General features: G+C 44.7%; 1 protein-coding gene and 2 long non-coding RNA genes across 3 annotated transcripts; 2 read left to right on the top strand and 1 right to left on the bottom strand.

Annotated features, from left to right (window-relative positions):
- Positions 1-8: 8 nt before the first annotated feature.
- On the top strand, positions 9-7,007 carry DCLRE1B (DNA cross-link repair 1B). The gene is made up of 4 exons (XM_078451538.2): positions 9-454; positions 1,159-1,324; positions 1,896-2,078; positions 3,661-7,007. Exons 1-4 carry the CDS (start codon positions 266-268, stop codon positions 4,746-4,748), a joined length of 1,626 nt encoding a protein of 541 aa, XP_078307664.1. The 5' UTR covers positions 9-265; the 3' UTR covers positions 4,749-7,007.
- A 3,508-nt stretch (positions 7,008-10,515) lies between these two features.
- On the top strand, positions 10,516-19,740 carry LOC144617210 (uncharacterized). The gene is made up of 3 exons (XR_013557417.1): positions 10,516-10,586; positions 17,812-17,931; positions 19,661-19,740. It is a non-coding gene; the product is annotated as an uncharacterized LOC144617210 (long non-coding RNA).
- LOC132677832 (uncharacterized) lies at positions 15,370-17,783 on the bottom strand. The gene is made up of 2 exons (XR_009609404.3): positions 17,421-17,783; positions 15,370-17,293 (listed from the first exon to the last, which is right to left on the bottom strand). It is a non-coding gene; the product is annotated as an uncharacterized LOC132677832 (long non-coding RNA).
- Positions 19,741-20,223: the final 483 nt, after the last annotated feature.

Raw genomic sequence — 20,223 nt, 5'->3', positions numbered from 1 at the left:
CCCCGGCTCCCGCGCGCGGGTAGGAGTGGCGCTCGGCCGAGAGTCTTTGGCGGTTTGCGATTCCACCCAGGACTCGCAAGAGCACGGCCACTTCCTTTTTCTCCCCACGCTAGGGACTTATTCCTCTACTGGGCTGGCTTCCCGTTAGGGGTTCTGTCCGCGTTCTTGCCCCAGCGTGACTTTCTTCAGGGCGTGGTTGCAGGAGCCTCACGCGGCAGTTCTGTGCCCATGAAGATCTCGCTGGTGACCCTCCAGCCCCGCCACCATGAACGGGACCCTGATCCCCCATACGCCCATCGCGGTGGACTTTTGGAGCCTGCGCCGGGCTGGTTCCGCACGGCTCTTCTTTTTGTCCCACATGCACTCGGACCACACCGTGGGTTTGTCTAGCACCTGGGCCCGGCCCCTCTACTGCTCCCCAATCACTGCTTACCTCGTGCATCGTCACCTACAGGTACGGGGGTGGGGGGGTGCTGGAGTCCTCTGAGAGGTGGGCCGAGCATCTGGGTGGGGATTTCCTATCTGTCACAGCCTCAGACTCGTAGGTTAGGGACCAGGAGGACCGATTTTTACCAGTGCGGGAGTTGTTTGAACCCAGAAATACGTTCTTAGCCCAGAATGGGAGTGTGGTTTCTTGACTGGCTGACCTGCGATGTTTCAGCTATAAGTTGGGGAGATCTTTTGGTCCAGCTAAGGAAACTGTACCTGTATTTTCATATCAGCTAGGCCAGTGTTTCCTAAACTTGTCTCAGAAGAATCCACCTAATATGCTGGGTGACTATACACATTCTGCAGTACCCCCTCCCCCATTATCTCCGCCCCCCCCCCCCCCCCCCCCCCCCCCGTCTGATCCAGTAGATATAGCTGGTGCAGGTCCTGGAAATCTGGTTAGAATTTTAACAGGTGCCCCCAAGAGATTATTATGATCAGATAGTTTGAGAGACGCTGCCTAGAGTGTTTTCTGGACTCTTTCATTTAAACTGTAGAAAGGGCGGGAGGGAAGAGTGGGGGATTTGGGAGAATCTCTATTACAGCTTCTGCTACAGGGTGGTTTAGGATGTGGTCAGCTTTCCCTCACTTGGGTAAAGGGGTGATTCCTAACCCAAGACAGTATCGAGGAGAGTTTGTGTTCAGTAGAATGACCAACTTTCCCCCCAGGTATCCAAGAAGTGGATCCGAGCCCTGGAGGTTGGTGAGAGCCATGTCCTGCCTCTAGATGAAATTGGGCGAGAGACCATGACTGTAACCCTCCTGGATGCCAATCACTGCCCTGGCTCTGTCATGTTTCTCTTTGAAGGATACTTTGGAACCATCCTCTACACAGGTGGGCCTCCCAAGGGGTCTCTCCCACCTTCCCAGACTAGATACTACTTTTCTTGAGCAGCCTTAACTCAGAAGTCTGGAGGCCTCCTAGCTTCATCCCATGTGAGCACAGTGACCTTTCTCAACTGATTTCCCACACTTTATGGGTCCAGACCTTGTAAAGAATAATAAAAACAGAAGCAGAATGGAGACATTTCTAAAAAGAAGCTATACTGTGTTAGTGCCAGACTCCCTGACAGTTTTTCCACAGGCTGGTAAGCAAATGTCCATCAGCTGTTGAAAGTGAGAGAGGCTGGGGGCACTTGGGTGGCTCAGTTGGTTAAGTGTCCGACTCTTGGTTTTGGCTCAGGTCATGATCTCACGGTCCGTGGGTTTGAACCCTGTGTTGGGCTTGGTGTTGACAGTGTGGAGCCTGCTTGGGCTTCTCTGTCTTCCTCTCTTTCTGTCCCTCCTCTGCTGCTCTCTCTCCCTCTCTTTCTTTCAAAATAAATAAATAAACATTTTTTTAAGTGGGAGGGGCTCGTCTTCTATACTTTTGTCTCTGACTCTCTGCCCCCCATATATTCTTCCAGGTGACTTTCGGTATACACCATCCATGCTAAAGGAACCAGCCCTGAAACTAGGGAAACAGATCCATACCTTATACCTAGATAACACCAATTGCAACCCAGCCCGGGTTCTTCCCTCCCGACAAGAAGCTGCCCGCCAGATTATCGAGCTCATTCGAAAGCATCCACAGCATAACATAAAGATTGGTGAGTGGTTTCCTTTCCTTTTTCTCTCACCGAAAGCTAGCAAATCTTGGGTTTTGGGAGGGTTTCACGTGTCTTTTAGGTCTTCGTAGATGTCCCCTTCTCCGTGAAACCTACCCTGACCACCTTATTTAAATTGCAACCTTCCAACCATCTCTACTCTCATACTCTCACATGCCCAACTCCTGATCTTCTGTAACCAACTGTTTTATTTTTTCATAGCACTCATCACCTTACTCTTATCCATGCTTCGATCCAAGCTATTACTTATTGTTTGTTCTCTACTTCTCTTGACACACACACACACACACACACACACACTCACACTCCTTGAGAGCATGGATGGAGGTAGGAAGAAGTCTTGTTTGTGGAACAGAGAGGCAGCAGCCGGTATGGTGGACACGTAGTGGGTGAGGAGGCTGGAAAGGCAGGAGGGGCTGAAGTGCTTGCTTGTAAGCTTCAACTTGATCCTAAATGTAATCCCAAATGTAACTTCATCCAAATGGTTACATTTGGACAAAAAGCTGTTGAAGGTTTTTAAATAGGAGGGGGCCAATATTGCACTCATCACCTTATAATGTATTCCACAATTTACATGCTATCGTATTTGCTTTTTGTCTCCCCCTGCTAGAATTCCACAATGGCAGGGCTCTTTGCTTTCCTTATGGATATATCTCAGATGCTTAGATTAATGCCTGAGGAGGCAATCAGTAAACCTTTGTTATCTGAGCAAGTGAAATTTATCAGAACGTAGATATTCAAGTGAATGCCGAGCTTCAAATCAGACACATCAAGAAACCAACTGTGTGTTTGTTCTAGCGATTCCACAACAGCGTAAAACATTTTGGGGCCTTCTAACCAGTACTTATGCTTTCAGCATTTCCTCATGCAGGCGATCCAGTAACACTGCTGTCACATTTTTTTTCCCTAAAGCCCTCCTCAGATCATAATATTCCTGTGATTAAAATTAGCCATTTTCCTGGTGCAAACTCTTTAATAGCTCTCTTTCACTTACAGAATTAAGTTCAAGCTCCTTAGCAATATATACAGGCTCTCTATCATACAAGCCTTGCTTACCTCTCCTGTGTCATTTCCTGCCAGTTCCTTGTCTGCACTTTAGTGACACCGAACCACCCCCTTCCCCTGCCAGGTGAACTTACACCTGTCGTTTAGGACCGCTCGGTGGCCATTTTCAGGAAACCTTCCCTGTAATCAACTGGTAGATACTTTCCTATGCTCTCATAATAGTGTGTGTATGCTTTTAACATTGCTCTTGACCACTGTGTCTGGGTCCCCATGTAGATTACACTCCTTGAGGACTGAGGCTTGTGCTTGTTTTCATAGTGCCTAACACCAGGTAGATGCTGTCCTTTGTTGACCTGAATGAGTGAGTGGATCCTGTGTGAAGCCCTCCCCCATCCTCTATGTATCTCCACTCAAATGCCACCTCCTCCCTGATACACTCCCTGATTGCCCTGTTAGTTTTGTGTGTTTTTGTTAAACATTTGGTTGATTTATTAGGATTCTCCAGTATCTTCTTTCTCTTTCATCCCTTGCTTTTCCCATTCCCTTTGACATCGTTCAGGACTCTATAGCCTGGGAAAAGAGTCGCTGCTGGAGCAGCTGGCCCTGGAGTTTCAGACCTGGGTGGTATTGAGTCCTCGGCGCCTGGAGTTGGTGCAGCTTCTGGGCCTGGCAGACGTGTTCACGGTGGAGGAGAAGGCCGGCCGCATCCATGCCGTGGACCACATGGAGGTCTGCCGTTCTGCCATGCTACATTGGAACCAGACCCACCCTACCATTGCCATCCTTCCCACAAGCCGGAAAACCCACAGCTCCCACCCCGACATCCACATCATCCCTTACTCGGACCACTCCTCCTACTCGGAGCTCCGGGCCTTTGTGGCAGCACTGAAGCCTTGTCAGGTGGTGCCCATCGTCGGTCGGCAGCCCTGCAGGGACTACTTTCAGGACAGCCTGAGCCCCAGGCTCTCTGTGCCCCTGGTCCCGCACTCTGTGCAGCAGTATATGAATTCCTCCTCAAGAAAACCAAGCTTGCTCTGGCTGTTGTTAGAAAGGAGACTAAAGAGGCCGAGAACCCAGGGTGTCGTGTTTGACTCCTTTCCAGAAACTGCTGATCAATCTCAAGGTGACATGGACTCGCAGGAGGCCAAGAATGACAACCTTTCTGGGCACCTCGAGAAGCAGGCTTCCCACCGTCCTTTGCAGATCAAAAAACCGTTGCTTCCGGACCTCTGCAGCAAAGAGCGGGATGGGGCCGTCCCTTTCTCAGAGTCCCAGAAGATGGTGACTGTACTGACTGCCCCCTTGAATGTGTCAGTGCACTTACGGTCTACAGATGAGGAATTTATGGCTCTAGAAACTGGGGAGGAAATTGGTGTGTGGCCCCACTCCGTCCCCAGGGGAAACCATGATGGCGCAGTAGCCACAGGGAACCAGAGCACTTGGATGGGCCAGGATTGTCCCCTGACTCACAGCAGCGAGGCAACCCCTCTCCTGGCTCCTGAGTTCAGGGGCCTGGCACTGAAATACCTTCTGACTCCAGTGAACTTTTTCCAGGCCCAGTTCTCTTCCAGGGGCTTTGACCAGCAAGTGGAAAAATACCATAAACACTTGCTGAGGTACAGGGAGGAGAATGACACCTTCGTTTGATCCAACACCGCGGTTGTAAAGATAGTGACCCATGGCTGCTGGAGAGACTTTGTTTTGGGCCTTACTTTTCTAAAAAAATTTTTTTTTACATTTATTCATTTTTGAGAGACAGATGGAGCACGAGTGGGGGAGGGACAGAGAGAGCCGGGGAGACAGAATCCGAAACAGGCTCCAGGCTCCGAGCTGTCAGCAACAGAGCCCGACACGGGGCTCGAACTCACAGATCACGAGATCGTGACGTGAGCGGAAATCAGACGCTTAACCAACTGAGCCACCCAGGCACCCCTAGGCCTTACTTTTCCATCTTCACAGGATCCCCGTGGGCTCACCCTGGAGCAGTAGCTCACAAAGTGTGTTCATTGGAATCCTAGTGCCCGTGAAGCCATTAGTTTCATGGTTGGCTACGTTTAAGAAACACTTTTCAGGGGCGCCTAGGTGGCTAAGTCGATTGAGCATCTAACTCTATTTCAGCTCAGGTCATAGTCTCACGGTTTCGTGGGCTCCAGCCCCACACGGGGCTCTGTGCTAATGGCATGGAGCCTGCTTGAAAATCTCTCTCCCTTCTCTCTGCCCCTCCCCTGTTCACATTCTCTGTCTCTGAAAATAAAACAACACTTTTCAATATACCCTCTGCACAGCATACATGAGCACACTAAAGGTTCTGAGAAGTCTTACAGTAACTTAATCTGTTGAACTCAGTATTTCTGCAACTTTTTTGAACATGCAGTCCTCTGACATGGGTGCAGCAAGAGATGCAGTCTGAATCAGAAAGGACCGGGTCACTCCCATTGTTATTTTGTGCGCCATGTGCCATTCCCAAGTCTTCTTACCCTTCTTCCCAGATAAAAGTCCCAGATAAAAATTCCATTTTTTAAGTTAGGAACTGTTGGAGGGTAAAGTGGTGATCCAGGCGGCATGATACAATCTCGAATGTCACTAACTTGCTGTGACCCTGTCCAAGTGACTTCCTGTCTTTGCCTCTGGGAGGGAACAGGAAGCAGTGAAGAACCCTGGAATGGTAGAGAAAAACTCGCCCCTGCCTCTATGAGAGTCTGCAGTTAGTGTCACTAGAGACTTCTCTGGAACAGAGCCAGCTGGCATAGTGGGTACCCTTCACCAAGGCCATACCTGGAACCCAGCTGAACGGTGCACGTAGGGTATGATGGCCTCCCAGCTGCCTGGAGGCCCTGACTATTTAGCCAAAATAAAGTTACAAAAGATCAAATGTGCTGCCAGATATTCCTGATTGTTCACATAGCTGGGATATTTGCCGCTCTCCCCGCCCCCCGCCCCCTTGGGTTGAGTAGGGAGCCAGAGCACACAGCCTGTTTGTTTTAGTATCCAGGGCAGAGACCAAGGAGCCAGCTGGTGGAAGGGCTGGGGGTGTGCAGCTCTGCCCTGTCCTTCTGCTCCCAGCCTGACAACGTGCCAAACCAATAAGCAGGACAGCAGACACCATAGGCTCTGAGACTGGGTACAGGCACGTAGAGCTGGGCACAGGAATAAAAACTACTTCAGAAGGAAGCCTCGCAATAAAGGTTGTTTCTTGCCCAGGAATAAAAAGGTTTTCTACTTTGGGAAGAAGATATGAAGTGTTTATAAAGTCAAATAAGGCCTTGCTCTTCGGCAAGCTGTACACAGCCCTGTTTTGTCACTATAAGCCTCCGGTGCGCCCACTAGGAGCTGCAGCAGGTGAGGCTTGTGGGGCAGCAGGAAACAAGGCATTGTCCTTGGCTTGAATCCAGGGTACCCCGGGGTAAAAAGAAACCAGGCCTGAATAGTGGAGCCTCAGTTCCTCATCTGTAAAACAAGGACTGAGATGCCTCCCTCTCCTGATGGCTCTGGAGGTTAGATAATTGGTAAAATTCTTTTTTTTTTTTTTAATGTTTATTCATTTTTGAGAGACAGAGCATGGGGGGTGGGGGTGGGGGGTGGCGAGGGCAGAGAGAGAGAGAGACACAGAATCCGAAGCAGGCAGGCTCTAGGTTCTGAGCTGTCAGCACAGAGTCTGATGCAGGGCTCGAACCCAAAAATATAAGTGGTAAAATTCTTAGCTCAGTGTCTACCACATATGGGTATTTCAGATGTTGGTTCTCTTAGCCTCTGGTTCTCTAAAGAAATTGTTCCGTGTATAAAATGAAATTTTGGAAGTCACTGAAAAACATAAAAAGTCAATTGTAATTCCTCCATGTACATCAATTGTTCTAGTCCTTTTTTGTATGTATAAACATATTAAATATATACTATTTTTCAAAATTGGGGTAACAGTGGATATAGTTTTAATCCCACATTTTACTTTCTTAATCTTAAATGTTTCTTTGTATCATTAAGTACTATTCAAAATGTAGTTATGAGTAGTTGTATAATGCCTTACATAGGTAAGTAAACCATTTCCATATTATTCAACATGCTGTGTGCCCTTTTTTCACAATTAGACACAGTGAACATCTTTGCTGTGCATGTATCATGGCATATTTTGTTTATTTCCTTAAATTACTGGGAGTGGGGTTACAATTTTTAAGTTCTTAATATGAATTGTGCCCAGTTGCCCACCAGAAAGGTTTCCTTACTATCCTTTCTGCAGAGGAGGAGGGTATTAGAATACCTTGAAGATTCCTTAAGTTCAAATGAATGTAAACATGTACATTCAGGTACATGTAAACACGTGGCAAATCATCTTGTGTGTTAAGTTCATAAATATTTACTACAGCTGTGTGGATAAGGCTTAGCTTGAGTTCCTCCAGGAGCCTCTAGCTGCCTCACTTCTCTGCTCCCCAAAGGTGACTGGGAGAGATAAGGTAGTCTTCAGTATCAGGGCCCCCAGATTGGCACTATCTTCTAGCAACAAGGGAGCCAGTCCATTCTTGGCATGTGATGTATCACACACATTCCTTGAAATGGAATCTATATGAATTCAGAAGGGGGAGTAGAAGCAAATGGCTTTGAGGAATTTAGATGTTGATGGCATGTTTGTGTTTTAATAACGGGGAAATTCCATACTATTCTCAAGTAAATTTGTTCGGCTTATAATAGAGATTGGCAGTTGCCTTATTCATTCAGTATCTCCATAGTCTCATATAAAAGTGCTGCATTGCATATACCTAGAAGTAGCCAATTTATTTTTAGAATCTAAGGATGACCCCACAGATCTGAGATCTTACAGTTGGGCTTGAAGATACCGGGAGAAAGGAAGTTCCCTAGAGATCAATTAGCTGTTTCATGATCTGTGGGAAAACACGTACTTTTCCACAAGGAAACCGACGCTAGCTTAAGTCCCTTTGGAGAAAAAAAAATCTGCCTGGCTGGCTTTGAGGGACCATCTCTCACTCCTGATACAGACTCCCCTTTGTGGTTGGAAATGGGAGATAAGTGAGTCTGCTTATTCAAGTAAAGGGATCTGGACTTGGGTTCTCCATGTCAAGACAATTCCCAGGGAGACTGGTTCTCTGTATTCTTGGAGTGCTCCTTAAGCAGGAGAAATTCCATCTGGGGGTCCATGCTACCACTAGTGAATTGCTGTCAGTTTGTTACCTGCCTTCCACCTTTTACCCTCCCCAATCACTACCACAACAGGCTGTTTTGTCTTGAGTTCATGGTGCTTCCCACTTCCTCCTCCATGGAACACCCCGCTACATTGATACAGAATAATTCTGCTTGCCATTATAATCTTCTAAATTTACAACTCCCTGTGGAAATTCTCAGAATGGTTAAGCTTATCTTTATTTTTTTAACATTTGATTTTTAAAGTTTGTTTTGAGAAAGAGAGAGAGAGAGAATGAGAATGACGAGCAGAGGAAGGGTAGACAGAGAGGGAGAGAGGATCCCAAGTAGGGATACCCCTGACTCAGGAATTGAGCCACCAACGCATCCCAAGCTTGTCTTTATTTTGATCACAGTGCTTTCATTTAACTATGGCCTTCCACCTTGACCATCTCATTCCTGGGTGATTTGTCTATTTTGAACACATCCTTAACCCACCGGATCACAGAAAGCTCCCAGAATCTTGGGCTTGGTTCTTTTCCCGGCCAGATGGCTCGCTGAATCATCTTTCAATCACACAAAACTTCTGGCTAGGCTTGGGTTAGTCTTTCCCTTATAATATTCACTTATTTGATTTATATTGATCTTATTTGACTTATATTGATTTTAATATTCACATATTTATGACACAATTGTATTATGGCTATTTTACCAATTCTGAATCTTCCCATCAATTTTCAATAATTTGGGGGAATGGAGAATGAAAAGTTTGTTCCCAGTGCTATAGTCCCATTCTTAATGTGCTTACTATAAACTGCTTACTTAATGTGCTTAATATAAAGTGTGCTTTTGGGCAACAAAGAACATTGGGGGAAGCTCACTCACCCTACTAACCAAGCTCCATAGAAACAAGGCGTCAGGGAGGGACTAGACTCCTTTACATAGGGAGTCAGGGATAGAAGGTTTGGAGAAAACCTGCTAAAAGGTTCTGAGCACCCAATTCCTAAGCTGGGGAGGAGGGGTGCACCGTCCTCCACCAACCAACAATTCTCCGATACCTGCTGGGTGTCCTGTAATTCAACTCAATTCTGACACTCTCCACGTGAAAATAGCCTCCAATCCCACAGGTTAAGGGTTCAAGACTGCAAGACTGCTCTCCTCCCTCTCAGACACCAATTGCAAGCCCAGGTTGTCACCTGTGCTTCTGACCACTGGCTATCAATTGGAGGTTCCAACGACTCCTTGGATTTAGATAATTTTCTGGAGCAGCTTGCAGAACTCAGAAAAAAATTTTACTTACCAGATCACTGGTTCGTTATAAAAGACTATAACTTAGATGGGAGAGATGTTTAGGGCAAGGTATGAGGGAAAGGCAGGGAGTGCCCATGCTCTCTGAGCACACCAGTCTCCCCAAATTGCCACGTGTTCACTTTCTCCTTCACAAGTATGTCTTCACTCTGGATGACTTCAACATTCCAGCCTCTCAAGCTCTTTGACCTCCTCATCTCCAAAGACCTTACTTCCTTCTTCCTCACCACCCTGTCATTAACCAGAAATTGTACTACATCTGAAATCTCGATTTTAAACCTGCTTTTTGCCCACGTTATTTGCTCAAGTACCTCCATTGTCAATGCCAGCCCTCTCTTGGCTTCACACCCCACCTTGACCTGACTGTATCCCATGGTCCATCGATACAACTCCCTTTATCTCTCTCCCACTCAGGCAGACTTGCCTTGAAAAACTCCAATTCTGAATAAATTATACTATCTGCTCTTTATCTGCATTAGAGCAGCTAGATTTTGTTGAAGAAAGCCCTCAACCAGGCTGGCTGGTTTCATTTTAAATTCATGACATCATACATCAAAATGGACTTCCATTCTACTGAGCAATCCTATTGTTTCTTTAGTGGGCTTGGTTTCCTATTTTCCCTTTCTCTTTGCTTTCCCTCCCACCCACACTACCGTTGGTAAATCCTGTTGACTCTGCCTTGAAACATATCCCGAATCTTCCTTTTCCTCATCTTCACCTCTACCATCTTTGTCCAAGCAGACTTTGTTTCATGTCTGAGTTATTGCAAGAGCCTCTTCAACGTTCTCCTTGCTTCCAACATCTGCCTCTTCCCCTGCAGATACACGGTCTCGTACCCACAGCAGGCCTGATATAAGTCATCCCGTGTCACTTCTCTGTTCAAATCCTCAAATGTCTTTCCAGTTCACTCAGAATAGAAATGGAAGTTCTTACAGTGGTCTCCCTGGTCCACACGATCTGCCACCTTCTCTCCTCTCCTAGGACTCTCTCACCCTTCGCTTACCCTGCTCCAAGCCTGCTGACCTCCTTGCAGTCCCTCCAGTGTACCAGGTAAGTGCTCACCTCACTCGTTTCCTCTCCTTACAGTGTTTTACATCCAGATACCATCCAGATGGTTCCCTTACCTCATTCACGGTCTTGCTCAGCGAGACTATTCTTGGTCATTCTGTTTAAAATTGCAACCACCTGGTCAGCCACTCCCTCTCTCCCTTCCTCGTTTTTTCTCCATAGAGCCCTTACCACTTTCTAACACTCTAACAAATGTTGAGATCTTATTGAGGTCAGTGTGTACTGTACTAGAATGTAAACTCCAGGAGTGGTTTTTTTGTTTGTTTCTTTTGTTCACTGTTGCATCCATAATGTCTAGAACACATAGCAGATTCTTTTTTTTTTTTTTTTAATTTTATTTTGAGAGAGAGAGAGAGAGAGAGCATGCACTGTAGGCAGGGAAGAGCAGGGGAGGTGCAGGGAGAAAGAGGGAGAGAATTCCAGGCAGGCTCTGTGCTGTGGCTCCATCCCATGAACTGTGAGATCATGACCTGAGCGGAAATCAAGAGTTGGACGCTTAATCAACTGAGCCACCCAGGTGCCCCAGCCTGTTCTTAATAACCAACATTGGTTGAATGAATAAATTAATGAATCCAGTCAGGTTAATGGGGTTTTAGGGTGATGATGGGGTTCAGAGCCGATGGCCAAGAAAGAATTCTTGAAGATGTCTTTGGTGCAAAAAGGTGATTTTATTAAGGCATGGGAACAGGACCTGTGGGCAGAAAAGAGCTGCATTGGGGTTGTGACTGATAGCTGATTATATACCCTGAGGTTGGGAGACGGTTACGGACAGCCTAAGTCTCTAAGGAATTCTGGAAGCAAGGTTTCCAGGACCTTGAGGGGCTAGGTGTTGTTAGGAAAATGCCATTTATTACCGTTCAGTAAAACCTGTTATGAGACCCTTCAGATGTATATCAGGGGACCATAAGCTTGGAGTATGACTGCAGCATATCTTGGGGGAGTTGAGATAAAGGAAGTTTACAAAAGAATTTTTATATGTTAAAGTAGACTTACAGGATCTTGAGGGGTCAGGGTAATGTTAAGCCAAGATTCCCTTTTGCCCCCAGCAAAGTGTCATCATCGAGGCAGCTGAGCTCCTAGAGGAAGGTCACTCTGCCTGTTTCAAGGAGTTGTCAATGGGCTGTAGGCAGTAAAGGAATTTAATTTTTCATTTGCCTTTGTTTCCCACATCACCACGGCAAGCACTTAAGCCCCCTTTACATCATGATGAGGGTGATATTAGGGCTCCAGGAAACAGAGTCTATAGGTTTCTGGAGATTAGGCTATGGAGAAGATTGCCTTTTTCTTGCAGTTTACTGAGTTATCCATAACTTGAAGGAGACTCCTGTCCTGCATGACTGTGATCTCTATCAGTCAACCATCTGCTTTCTTTCCTTTCCCCTGTTCTGGGCAGCCAGCTGGGAGTGTCCAAGGAATATCACACATATCCCAGCTGGCGGGGGGGGGGGGGGGGGTTGGGTGCTGTTAGCCTGTACTTTGCCCTCATCTTGCCCCCACCCTCCCTCATCAAGGTGAAGACCTGGAGGGTAGCATCAGTGCAAAGACCATGTGATGGGAATGAGTTTTGTGTCTAAGGAACATTAAGAAGAGCGTGGGTTGGGGTGCCTGGGTGGCTGAGTCAGTTAAGCATCTGACTTCGGCTCAGGTCATGATCTCATGGTTCATGAGTTTGAGCCCTGAGTGGGGGCTCTGCGTGCAGAGCCTGCCTGGGATTCTCTCTCTCTCCCTCTCTCTCTCTGCCCGTCCCATGCATGCGCACATGCTCTCTCTCTCTCAAAATAAATACATAAATTAAAAAAAAAAAAGAAAAGAAAAGAGCATGTGTCAGAGGGGGAGAAGAGGAGTTCAGAGAGGAAGGCAGAAGTGGGGTCAGAAGTGACTTACAGGTTAAAGTAAGAAGTTTAGGCTTTAGTCTAAGTATAAGCTACTGGAGTGCTTTAAAGTAGGGGGGAGATATTATCTGATATATATTTTTAGAAGCAACAGATGGAAAATGGGGCAAGAACGAAAGCAGGCATGCCAGTTACGAAGGGCTTGCAGCTGTAAGAGATACTGGTGAGCTGAACTGGGGTTTCTGGAAGAAAGGGGATTTGCATTGTGTCTGAACATAAATTTATTAGGGAAACCACTTTAGCACAAGCAGCTACAGAAAGAAAGACATACCTTTGCCTCCACCAAAGCTTTCACAAAGGAGAAGTATATATATATAACTATATATGTACCCCAAAATATATACAGATATTTGGGGGGGAATAAAGAAAGGGAGAAGAAAAAATGAGTTTATTTTACAAGTAACTGGAGTATTTTTTGAATTGACACTATTTCCTATAATAGACTGTTTTGTAACTATGTACTTAAGAGAAAGAAACATGTTTTACTTGCTTTGGAGTCAACACAAGCCTTGGGATTAAAGGTTATATTTTCTGAGAGACTAGGGCTCTTCAGTTGAAAAAAAAATCATTTTGTAGAGAATAGTCACTTTCTAAATTGTTTAAATTATTATAAAGCTTAATAAAATTTTATTGGGAATAACATTAGTCCTGATCTTTGAATATCTGCATCTATGAGATCGAGAAGATATAATGGAGGATAGACTATAGTCAAATTTAGTCTGAATTGAACCTTTTTGATTAATTCACCAAGTTGTAATATTCTACATCCTTACAGAGGAGCACCAGAATGAACAGGTAATTTTTGGTTCTCTGTAAGGCTCCTAGTCAATATATTCATAACTAAAACGTGCACTCCCTTTTGATCAAGATAGGGCTGAAAAATCTGTATTTATTATATTCTATATAGTATTTATATTATATAGTCTATATTTCACTTCTGTCTGTGAGATCAGAAAGTCTGTATCCGTGGAGATGAATAGTAGTGGGTTCGGGATATTTTTTGAAAGTAACATTGAGGAAACTTTCTTTTTTTTTTTTTTTTTTTTTTTTTTTTAACGTTTATTTATTTTTGAGACAGAGAGAGACAGAGCATGAACAGGGGAGGGGCAGAGAGAGAGGGAGACACAGAATTGGAAACAGGCTCCAGGCTCTGAGCTGTCAGCACAGAGCCCGATGCGGGGCTCGAACTCACGGACCATGAGATCATGACCTGAGCTGAAGTCGGATGCTTAACCGACCAAGCCACCCAGGCGCCCCGAGGAAACTTTCTGATGGAGGGAATGAAGGAGGTAAGGAGAAGGTGTTTATCATCTCCATTTAAGAACGAGGAGCACCTGTGTGGTTCAGTCGGTTAAGCGTCCGACTTCGGCCCAGGTCATGATCTCGTGGTCCATAAGTTCAAGCCCCGCGTCGGGCTCTGTGCTGACAGCTCAGAGCCTGGATCCTGGTTTAGATTCTGTGTCTCCCTCTCTCGCTGCCCCTCCCCTGCTCACGCTCTGTCTCTCTTGCTCTTAAAAATTAATAAACATTAGAACAGAATGAGGAAGGTGACCTTTATAAACATGCCTACTATCACACCCTAGTTACTGGGAGACTCTGGATTCCTACTGACATCAAGGCTCCAAAGCCCATGATTTTCTTCTGTACTGGCCATTCTGGGAGCACTGAGGTTGGTCAGGCAGAAGGCTATTTCATATCAGAGAATTTACCCTTTCGGGTTTTGACAGGGCCCCTCCTCCTGTCCCACCTCCAATGGACAGAACCACTTACTAATCCCTTGATGACAGCTTATAGATTTTATAAAAGTGAGTTTCCCAAAGTAATAATAAAAAAATAAAGTTAAATTCACAGCCAAAGATGAAGATTGTTATTTTGAGATTTCTAAAACTCCATTGTATAGTTAACTGAATTCTGATGCTTTGACACTGTGAATAAACACTCAGTAATTTACTCAGCCAAATAGTTACTGGTACTGACCACATATCAGGAACTGTGTTAGGCAAGGGATACTTCATTGGGGCGTTTTTGATTTCTGAGTCTGTAGGAAGTGCAAAATGACTTAGCACAAATTATATTCAGTGATTGAATTTCAAGTTCCTGTCCTGATTCATAGCCTTCTCCCTTGTGGGTCTCTGTGTCCCTTTCCAGAGCATTTGTTTTGGCTTTGGCTTTGACTTAGAATCGAGAATACAGAAAGACATATGGAGTGCAGGTGCTAAAAGCTTGTGTAACAGTTGGTCGAAGGTGAGAAGCTACAGAATTTTGGGGGCAGGATAATGAGAAATGACAATGACTCAGGGAAAGCGACAGAAAAGCACTATCCCTTGGTCTTGCCGAATAAAGTGTTGGTATATGGAGAAAGTGAAGGAGTAAGATGGTCATGTGTAGATAAAGGGGGAAATAGAAATCATTAGAGGGGAAGGAAGGTCTGAGGAAGAGTAGACACAGTTGTATGAGTATTTAAGGCATGGCTCTTCTCCCAGAAGTCTCTGGGAGACTTGAAAATTAGGAAAACGAGGGATCAAGTCTCTTGCTCATTATCTCTGAATCCTGCAAATCCTTTTTTTTTGAAGTGAAGGTCATATAACACACAACCATTAAAAAAAATTTTTTTTTTTAATTTTAGAGAGAGAGAGTGAGGGCAGGGGGGAAGGGCAGGGGGATAGAGAGCCCTAAGCAGGCTCCATGCTCAGCACGGATCCCGATGCAGGGCTCAATCCCAGGACTCTTGGATCATGACCTAAGCTGAAATCAAGAGTTGGACACTCAACTGACTGAGCCACCCAGGTGCCCCACAATTAACCATTTGAGAGTGTACAACTCAGTGGCATTTCAGGCATTCACAATGTGGTATGAGCACTACCTCTCTCTAGTTTCACTTTCCCTTTCTTTCCATTGGTTGTATTGGACTCTTTCTCTTTAATCCCACAGCTATGGCCTTCTTCCAAACTCCCCTTCCACCGAAGCCATCATTTCTGCTGGGACCCAGTCCCCAAAATGTCCTCTTTTGATACAAAAAGAAAATAAGATTAGCAAGACTTACACCTGAGAGCAGGGAAGCCAGGTCCTACCTGCCATTGTATTATTCAGCCCGGCAACCAACCCAGCTTTAGTGGGGGAGACGCTGGGGAAGTTGAGAAGTGTGGGGGGCTGTGAGGGCACCAGGCCTTCTAACAATATAGAGGAGAGATTTTCTCTATAAAAGGAGGGTACTCACCTGATCATCCTAGGTGGATTGCTAACACAGGTGGGTACTTGACTTCTCCGCTTTGTATACGACACTCATCTTCTCTGGTTTTAGTTTCTAACTCCATGGCTCTCAGGCAGCCTAGTAAATACCAATAACTTCTTTCCAAGGAGTACCTGTCATACTTAAGAGCTCATGCCTCCTGTATATGATAATATAATGGCATATTTATTCTTCTGTTCACATTTTGCATGAAAAAGGTAGAGAGTTACTAAAAACAAAAAACATCTGGGGCACCTGGGTGGCTCAGTCAGTTGAGCATCTGACTTCATCTCAGGTCATGATCTCATGGTTCATGAGTTGGAGACCCACACCAGGCTCGTAGCTGTCAGTATGGAGCCTGCTTGGGATCTCTCTCTGCTCCTCCCCGACTCACACTCTCTCTCTCAAAAATAAATGTTAAAATAATAAATTAAAAAAAAAAAAAACCAAGTAACATCTCACTGATGGCCTAACCAAAATAGTGCTGCTATCTTCTTTTAAGTCCCTGCTCAGTCAATAGTGATACTTCTAGAAGCTTCTGCAGTGATCTCCAGAGAGTTAACTGCTATATTCCTCAGCACTTGTAATGCCACTTTGAGGACCAATCTTGAACTTGTTATAATTGTTCCTAATTTATCTCTTTAATTACGTCGAGGACCCAGAGGTCATGGGATGTGCTTTATGCACCTTTTTATTCTGTTTAGCTCAATGCCTGGTACTTATATGCAGTCAATAAATCCTGGAAGGAAATGTTTTAAAAAGGTCCTATTTAGTCCCCATCATACATGCTGGATTTGCCCTCTATGAAACCAGTTAAGGGGCCAGAACAACCTTTCCTGGCTCCTTCCTGTGGGGAGTAGCAAAGAGAGCAATGAAAATGATTCAGTTCATGATTTCTCAGATGTAGCCAAAGTAGACGGCATGGACCCAAGCAGCTTCCTTGGATATTAAGAGCTGAATATGGGAAGTGACTACAGTAGATTTTATCACCCAGTTGGACCAAACCATCCTTCCTCATTTGTCAGTCACCACTCATATTAGGAAAAATCCCTTGTAGAAATCACATCATTTCTGTCCCCACCATGCCGCTAAAATTGCTCTTACCAAGATCAGCAGTGACTTTCTAATTGCAAATCCACTGGCCACTCTTACATCCTTATTCTCCTTTACTTCTCAGATTGGACACCACCGATTAGCTCCTTCTTCTAGAAAATCTCTCCTAGTTCTCTCCTATATTGCTTAAGACTAATTTTTTTTTGACTGAAAAGAATAGAAAACTTGTCTAATAGTGTTGTTGATACACAAGAACATTTATTTACTTAAAAAAAGAAGTCCAGAAGCAGTGGGCAGTTCCGGGTTCATTCAGAAGCTTACCTATGTCATCAAGGACCCGTTCTTTCTATCTGTCTCCTTTGCTGTCCTCAGCATGCTGACTGTGTCCATCTTTGTTTGCTATCACACTTATGGTCACAAGATGGCCATGGCAGCTCCAGGTCTGGTGTCTTTGTTCCTTTGTCTCAGCAAAAAGAGAGGCAGGAGCAAAAGAATTTCTTCTGCGAAGTTCCTGTCTTTTTTATACAAAAAGAAAAACTTTCCTAGGAGCCTCCCAGTAGGCTTCCCTTCCTATTTTGTTGACCAGAACTGAGTCCTATACCCACCCCTAGATTAGTCATTGGTAAAGAGAAATGGAATTACCAGGACTGGTTTGGTCCACTGTGATTTATCTCCTGATTTGGTGAGAGGAAGCCACCTTTCTTGAAATCAAAGGATCTTCCTTCTATCTGTATAAAACTGGAATTCTATTAATATGGAAAATGTAACATAGGGAATGGCTTTTGGACAAGTGTGACAGAGACTGGCCTAATTTTTCTGAGTCATGCCTCTTTTCCTCTTGGCCATACAGAGAGATTTTTGTCATCTCCTAATCTCTCTAGCAGCATCCACATTCCTGAGTTCCCACCAATGTAACGTGTGCAGAGTAGATCTATGTGTTTGCTACCTGCAGGCCTGGCCTATAAAAACTTCCCACACAAATAATCCATATTTTCTCCCCGCCCCCCCCCCACCCCTTTTTTTTCCCGGCCAGATACAAGGCATCCAGTGGAGAAATCCAAGCCTCCCAGGAATGGTGAATCTGCAAGGATCAAGACTAATCCAGAACATCTCACATTCAGACATGCTAAAAAAAACCCCACAGTTTGAAAAGGTACACATTGACTAGATCTGGAAAATTTTAGCACCCAAATAAAGTACATAAGGAATTATAAATTATTGAAAACCATAGTAATCCATGAACCTATGTAGCATTAATAGACAACTAAATTAATTAATTAATGAGAGATAAGGGAGGATTGCTACGAACAAGAATCATCAATAGGCGTTAAATCTAGGGGAATCTGTTTAACAAGAAGCAGGATATTTGCATGGTCTAAGATTCTCCCCACAGATTGCTTATTACTAGAAACAAAATAGGAAGTATCCTGTGGGGGACTCAGACACCTCAACTACCAAAATTATTACCGCCCAGTGAGGGACAGTGACATCAGCTGACTTTGGGTTTCATATCCTGGGAAGGGCACAATATCAATTATGTAGTATTCTGGCCAGGAATGGATAACCGGGATCTAATAATGAATAAATGTGAGACAAACTATAAAAATAACCATTGTAAAATGAGGAACATTCTATTGTCTAAACAAAGGGGACAGGCTGTATGTACTCTTCAAAAATATCAAAGACAGAGAAAAGCTAGGGAATGGGTGCAGATTGAAGGAGATTACAGAGACAGGCGATGTATGATCTTAAACTGGATCCTATATGGGAAGGGGGAAAATGGTAAGAATGATGTTATTGGATTAAGTGACAAAACTGGGAATATGAATGGTAGATTAAAAGTATTATATCAATGTTAAGTCTCCTGGAATTGACAACTGTATATATGGTGTATGTAAAAGAATGTACTTATTCTTAGGACATTCAAGTATTAAGGGATAAAGGAGCATGGTGTATGCAATTTACTTTCCTTTTTTTTAAATAATTTTTTTAAGGTTTATTTATTTTTGAGAGATACAGAGAGACAGAGTGTGAGTGGGGGAGGGGCAGAGAGAGGGGGAACCACAGAACTCAAAGCAGGCTCCAGGCTCTAAGCTGTCAGCACAGAGCCCGATGTGGGGCTCAAACTCACAAACTGTGAGATCATGAACTGAGCTGAAGTCGGAGGCTCAACCGACTGAGCCACCCAGGCGCCCCTGCAATGTACTTTCCAATGGTCAGAAAAAAAAAATGTGTATGTATATTGTCTGAGACTGCAATTGTTAAAGCGAAAGGGGCAAAATATTAATAAACAAATCCAAGTAAAGGATAAAGGATATAGGAGTACTCTTTTTACTATTCTTTAACTTTTCTGTGTGTTTGGAATTATTCCCAAATAAAAAGCTTTCTGGAGACTAGATTTTAAAAGTCATTGAGGATTCCCTCTCGTTTCAAAGGATTTTTGCATGTTTTGCCCCCCATCCTTTCCTTTGGGCCTTTACTCTCATATGGTTTTTCCCTGTTTTAGAACTGTTGGCTTCTGCTTGAATTCTCTTTTCTTCCTGGCCCCTTGGATTCACTACTTGTTCTGATAGTTTGACTAGCTTTTTGATTAAACTTTTCTCATGACACAGCCTTTTGGTCAGCTTCTCCTAGTTGGCCTTAAGCTTTGCAGCTCCTGAGCAAGTGACTTCTTGCCTGCAACACTGAATCTAGGCTCTAGGCCCAAGGGGAATGTTATACCCTAGGTGAGATTTAATGCTTCCAACTGGCATTGGCTCCGTCTACCTCTGTGGCTGCACTGATTCTGTCTGGGAGGAAATAGTTCTCAATCTGCCCCTTTCTCTCCATGTTCTCTGCTTGACCAAACCCTCATCATAGCTTATTTTTATTTTTTATTTTAGAGAGAGCAAGAGAGTGAGCAGGGGAGGCCGGCAAAGGGAGAGAGAGAATCCCAAGCAGGAGTCCAACACAGGGCTCCATCCCACGACCCTGGGATCATGACCTGAGCCAAAGTCAAAAGTAAGTAGGACGGACATTCAACCAACTGAGCCACCCAGGCCCCATCATCGTAGCTTTCTAATTAGGATTTCTCTAGTGTTACACATTCTACAAGACCAGTGCTCTAACCCCTGAGCTATGGAGCCTTATCCTTAGTGTTACACATTCTAGTCAGCCATCCTCCAGCCACTAGCTCTCTTTAAAGCACAGATTCCTTCATATTACCTGTCTGATTAAACCTCTAATTACCTGTCTGATTAAACCTTCATTGCCTTTAAAACCTGATTCAGGGGGCGCCTGGGTGGCTCAGTAGACTCTTGAGTTCAGCTCAGGTCATGATCTCACGATTTGTGGTTTCAAGCCCTGTACTGGGCTCTGTGCTGGCAGTGTGGAGCCTGATTGGGCTTCTCTCTCTCTCTCTCTCTCTCTCTGCCCTTCCCCCTCTCTAAATAAATAAATAAATAAA

This window comes from Panthera onca, chromosome C1 (assembly GCF_046562875.1).
Source record: "Panthera onca isolate mPanOnc1 chromosome C1, mPanOnc1 haplotype 2, whole genome shotgun sequence".
Classification (NCBI taxonomy): Eukaryota; Metazoa; Chordata; class Mammalia; order Carnivora; family Felidae; genus Panthera; species Panthera onca.
The sequence above is the reverse complement of the archived record's forward strand: the minus strand, read 5'-3'. Positions and strand labels throughout refer to the sequence as shown.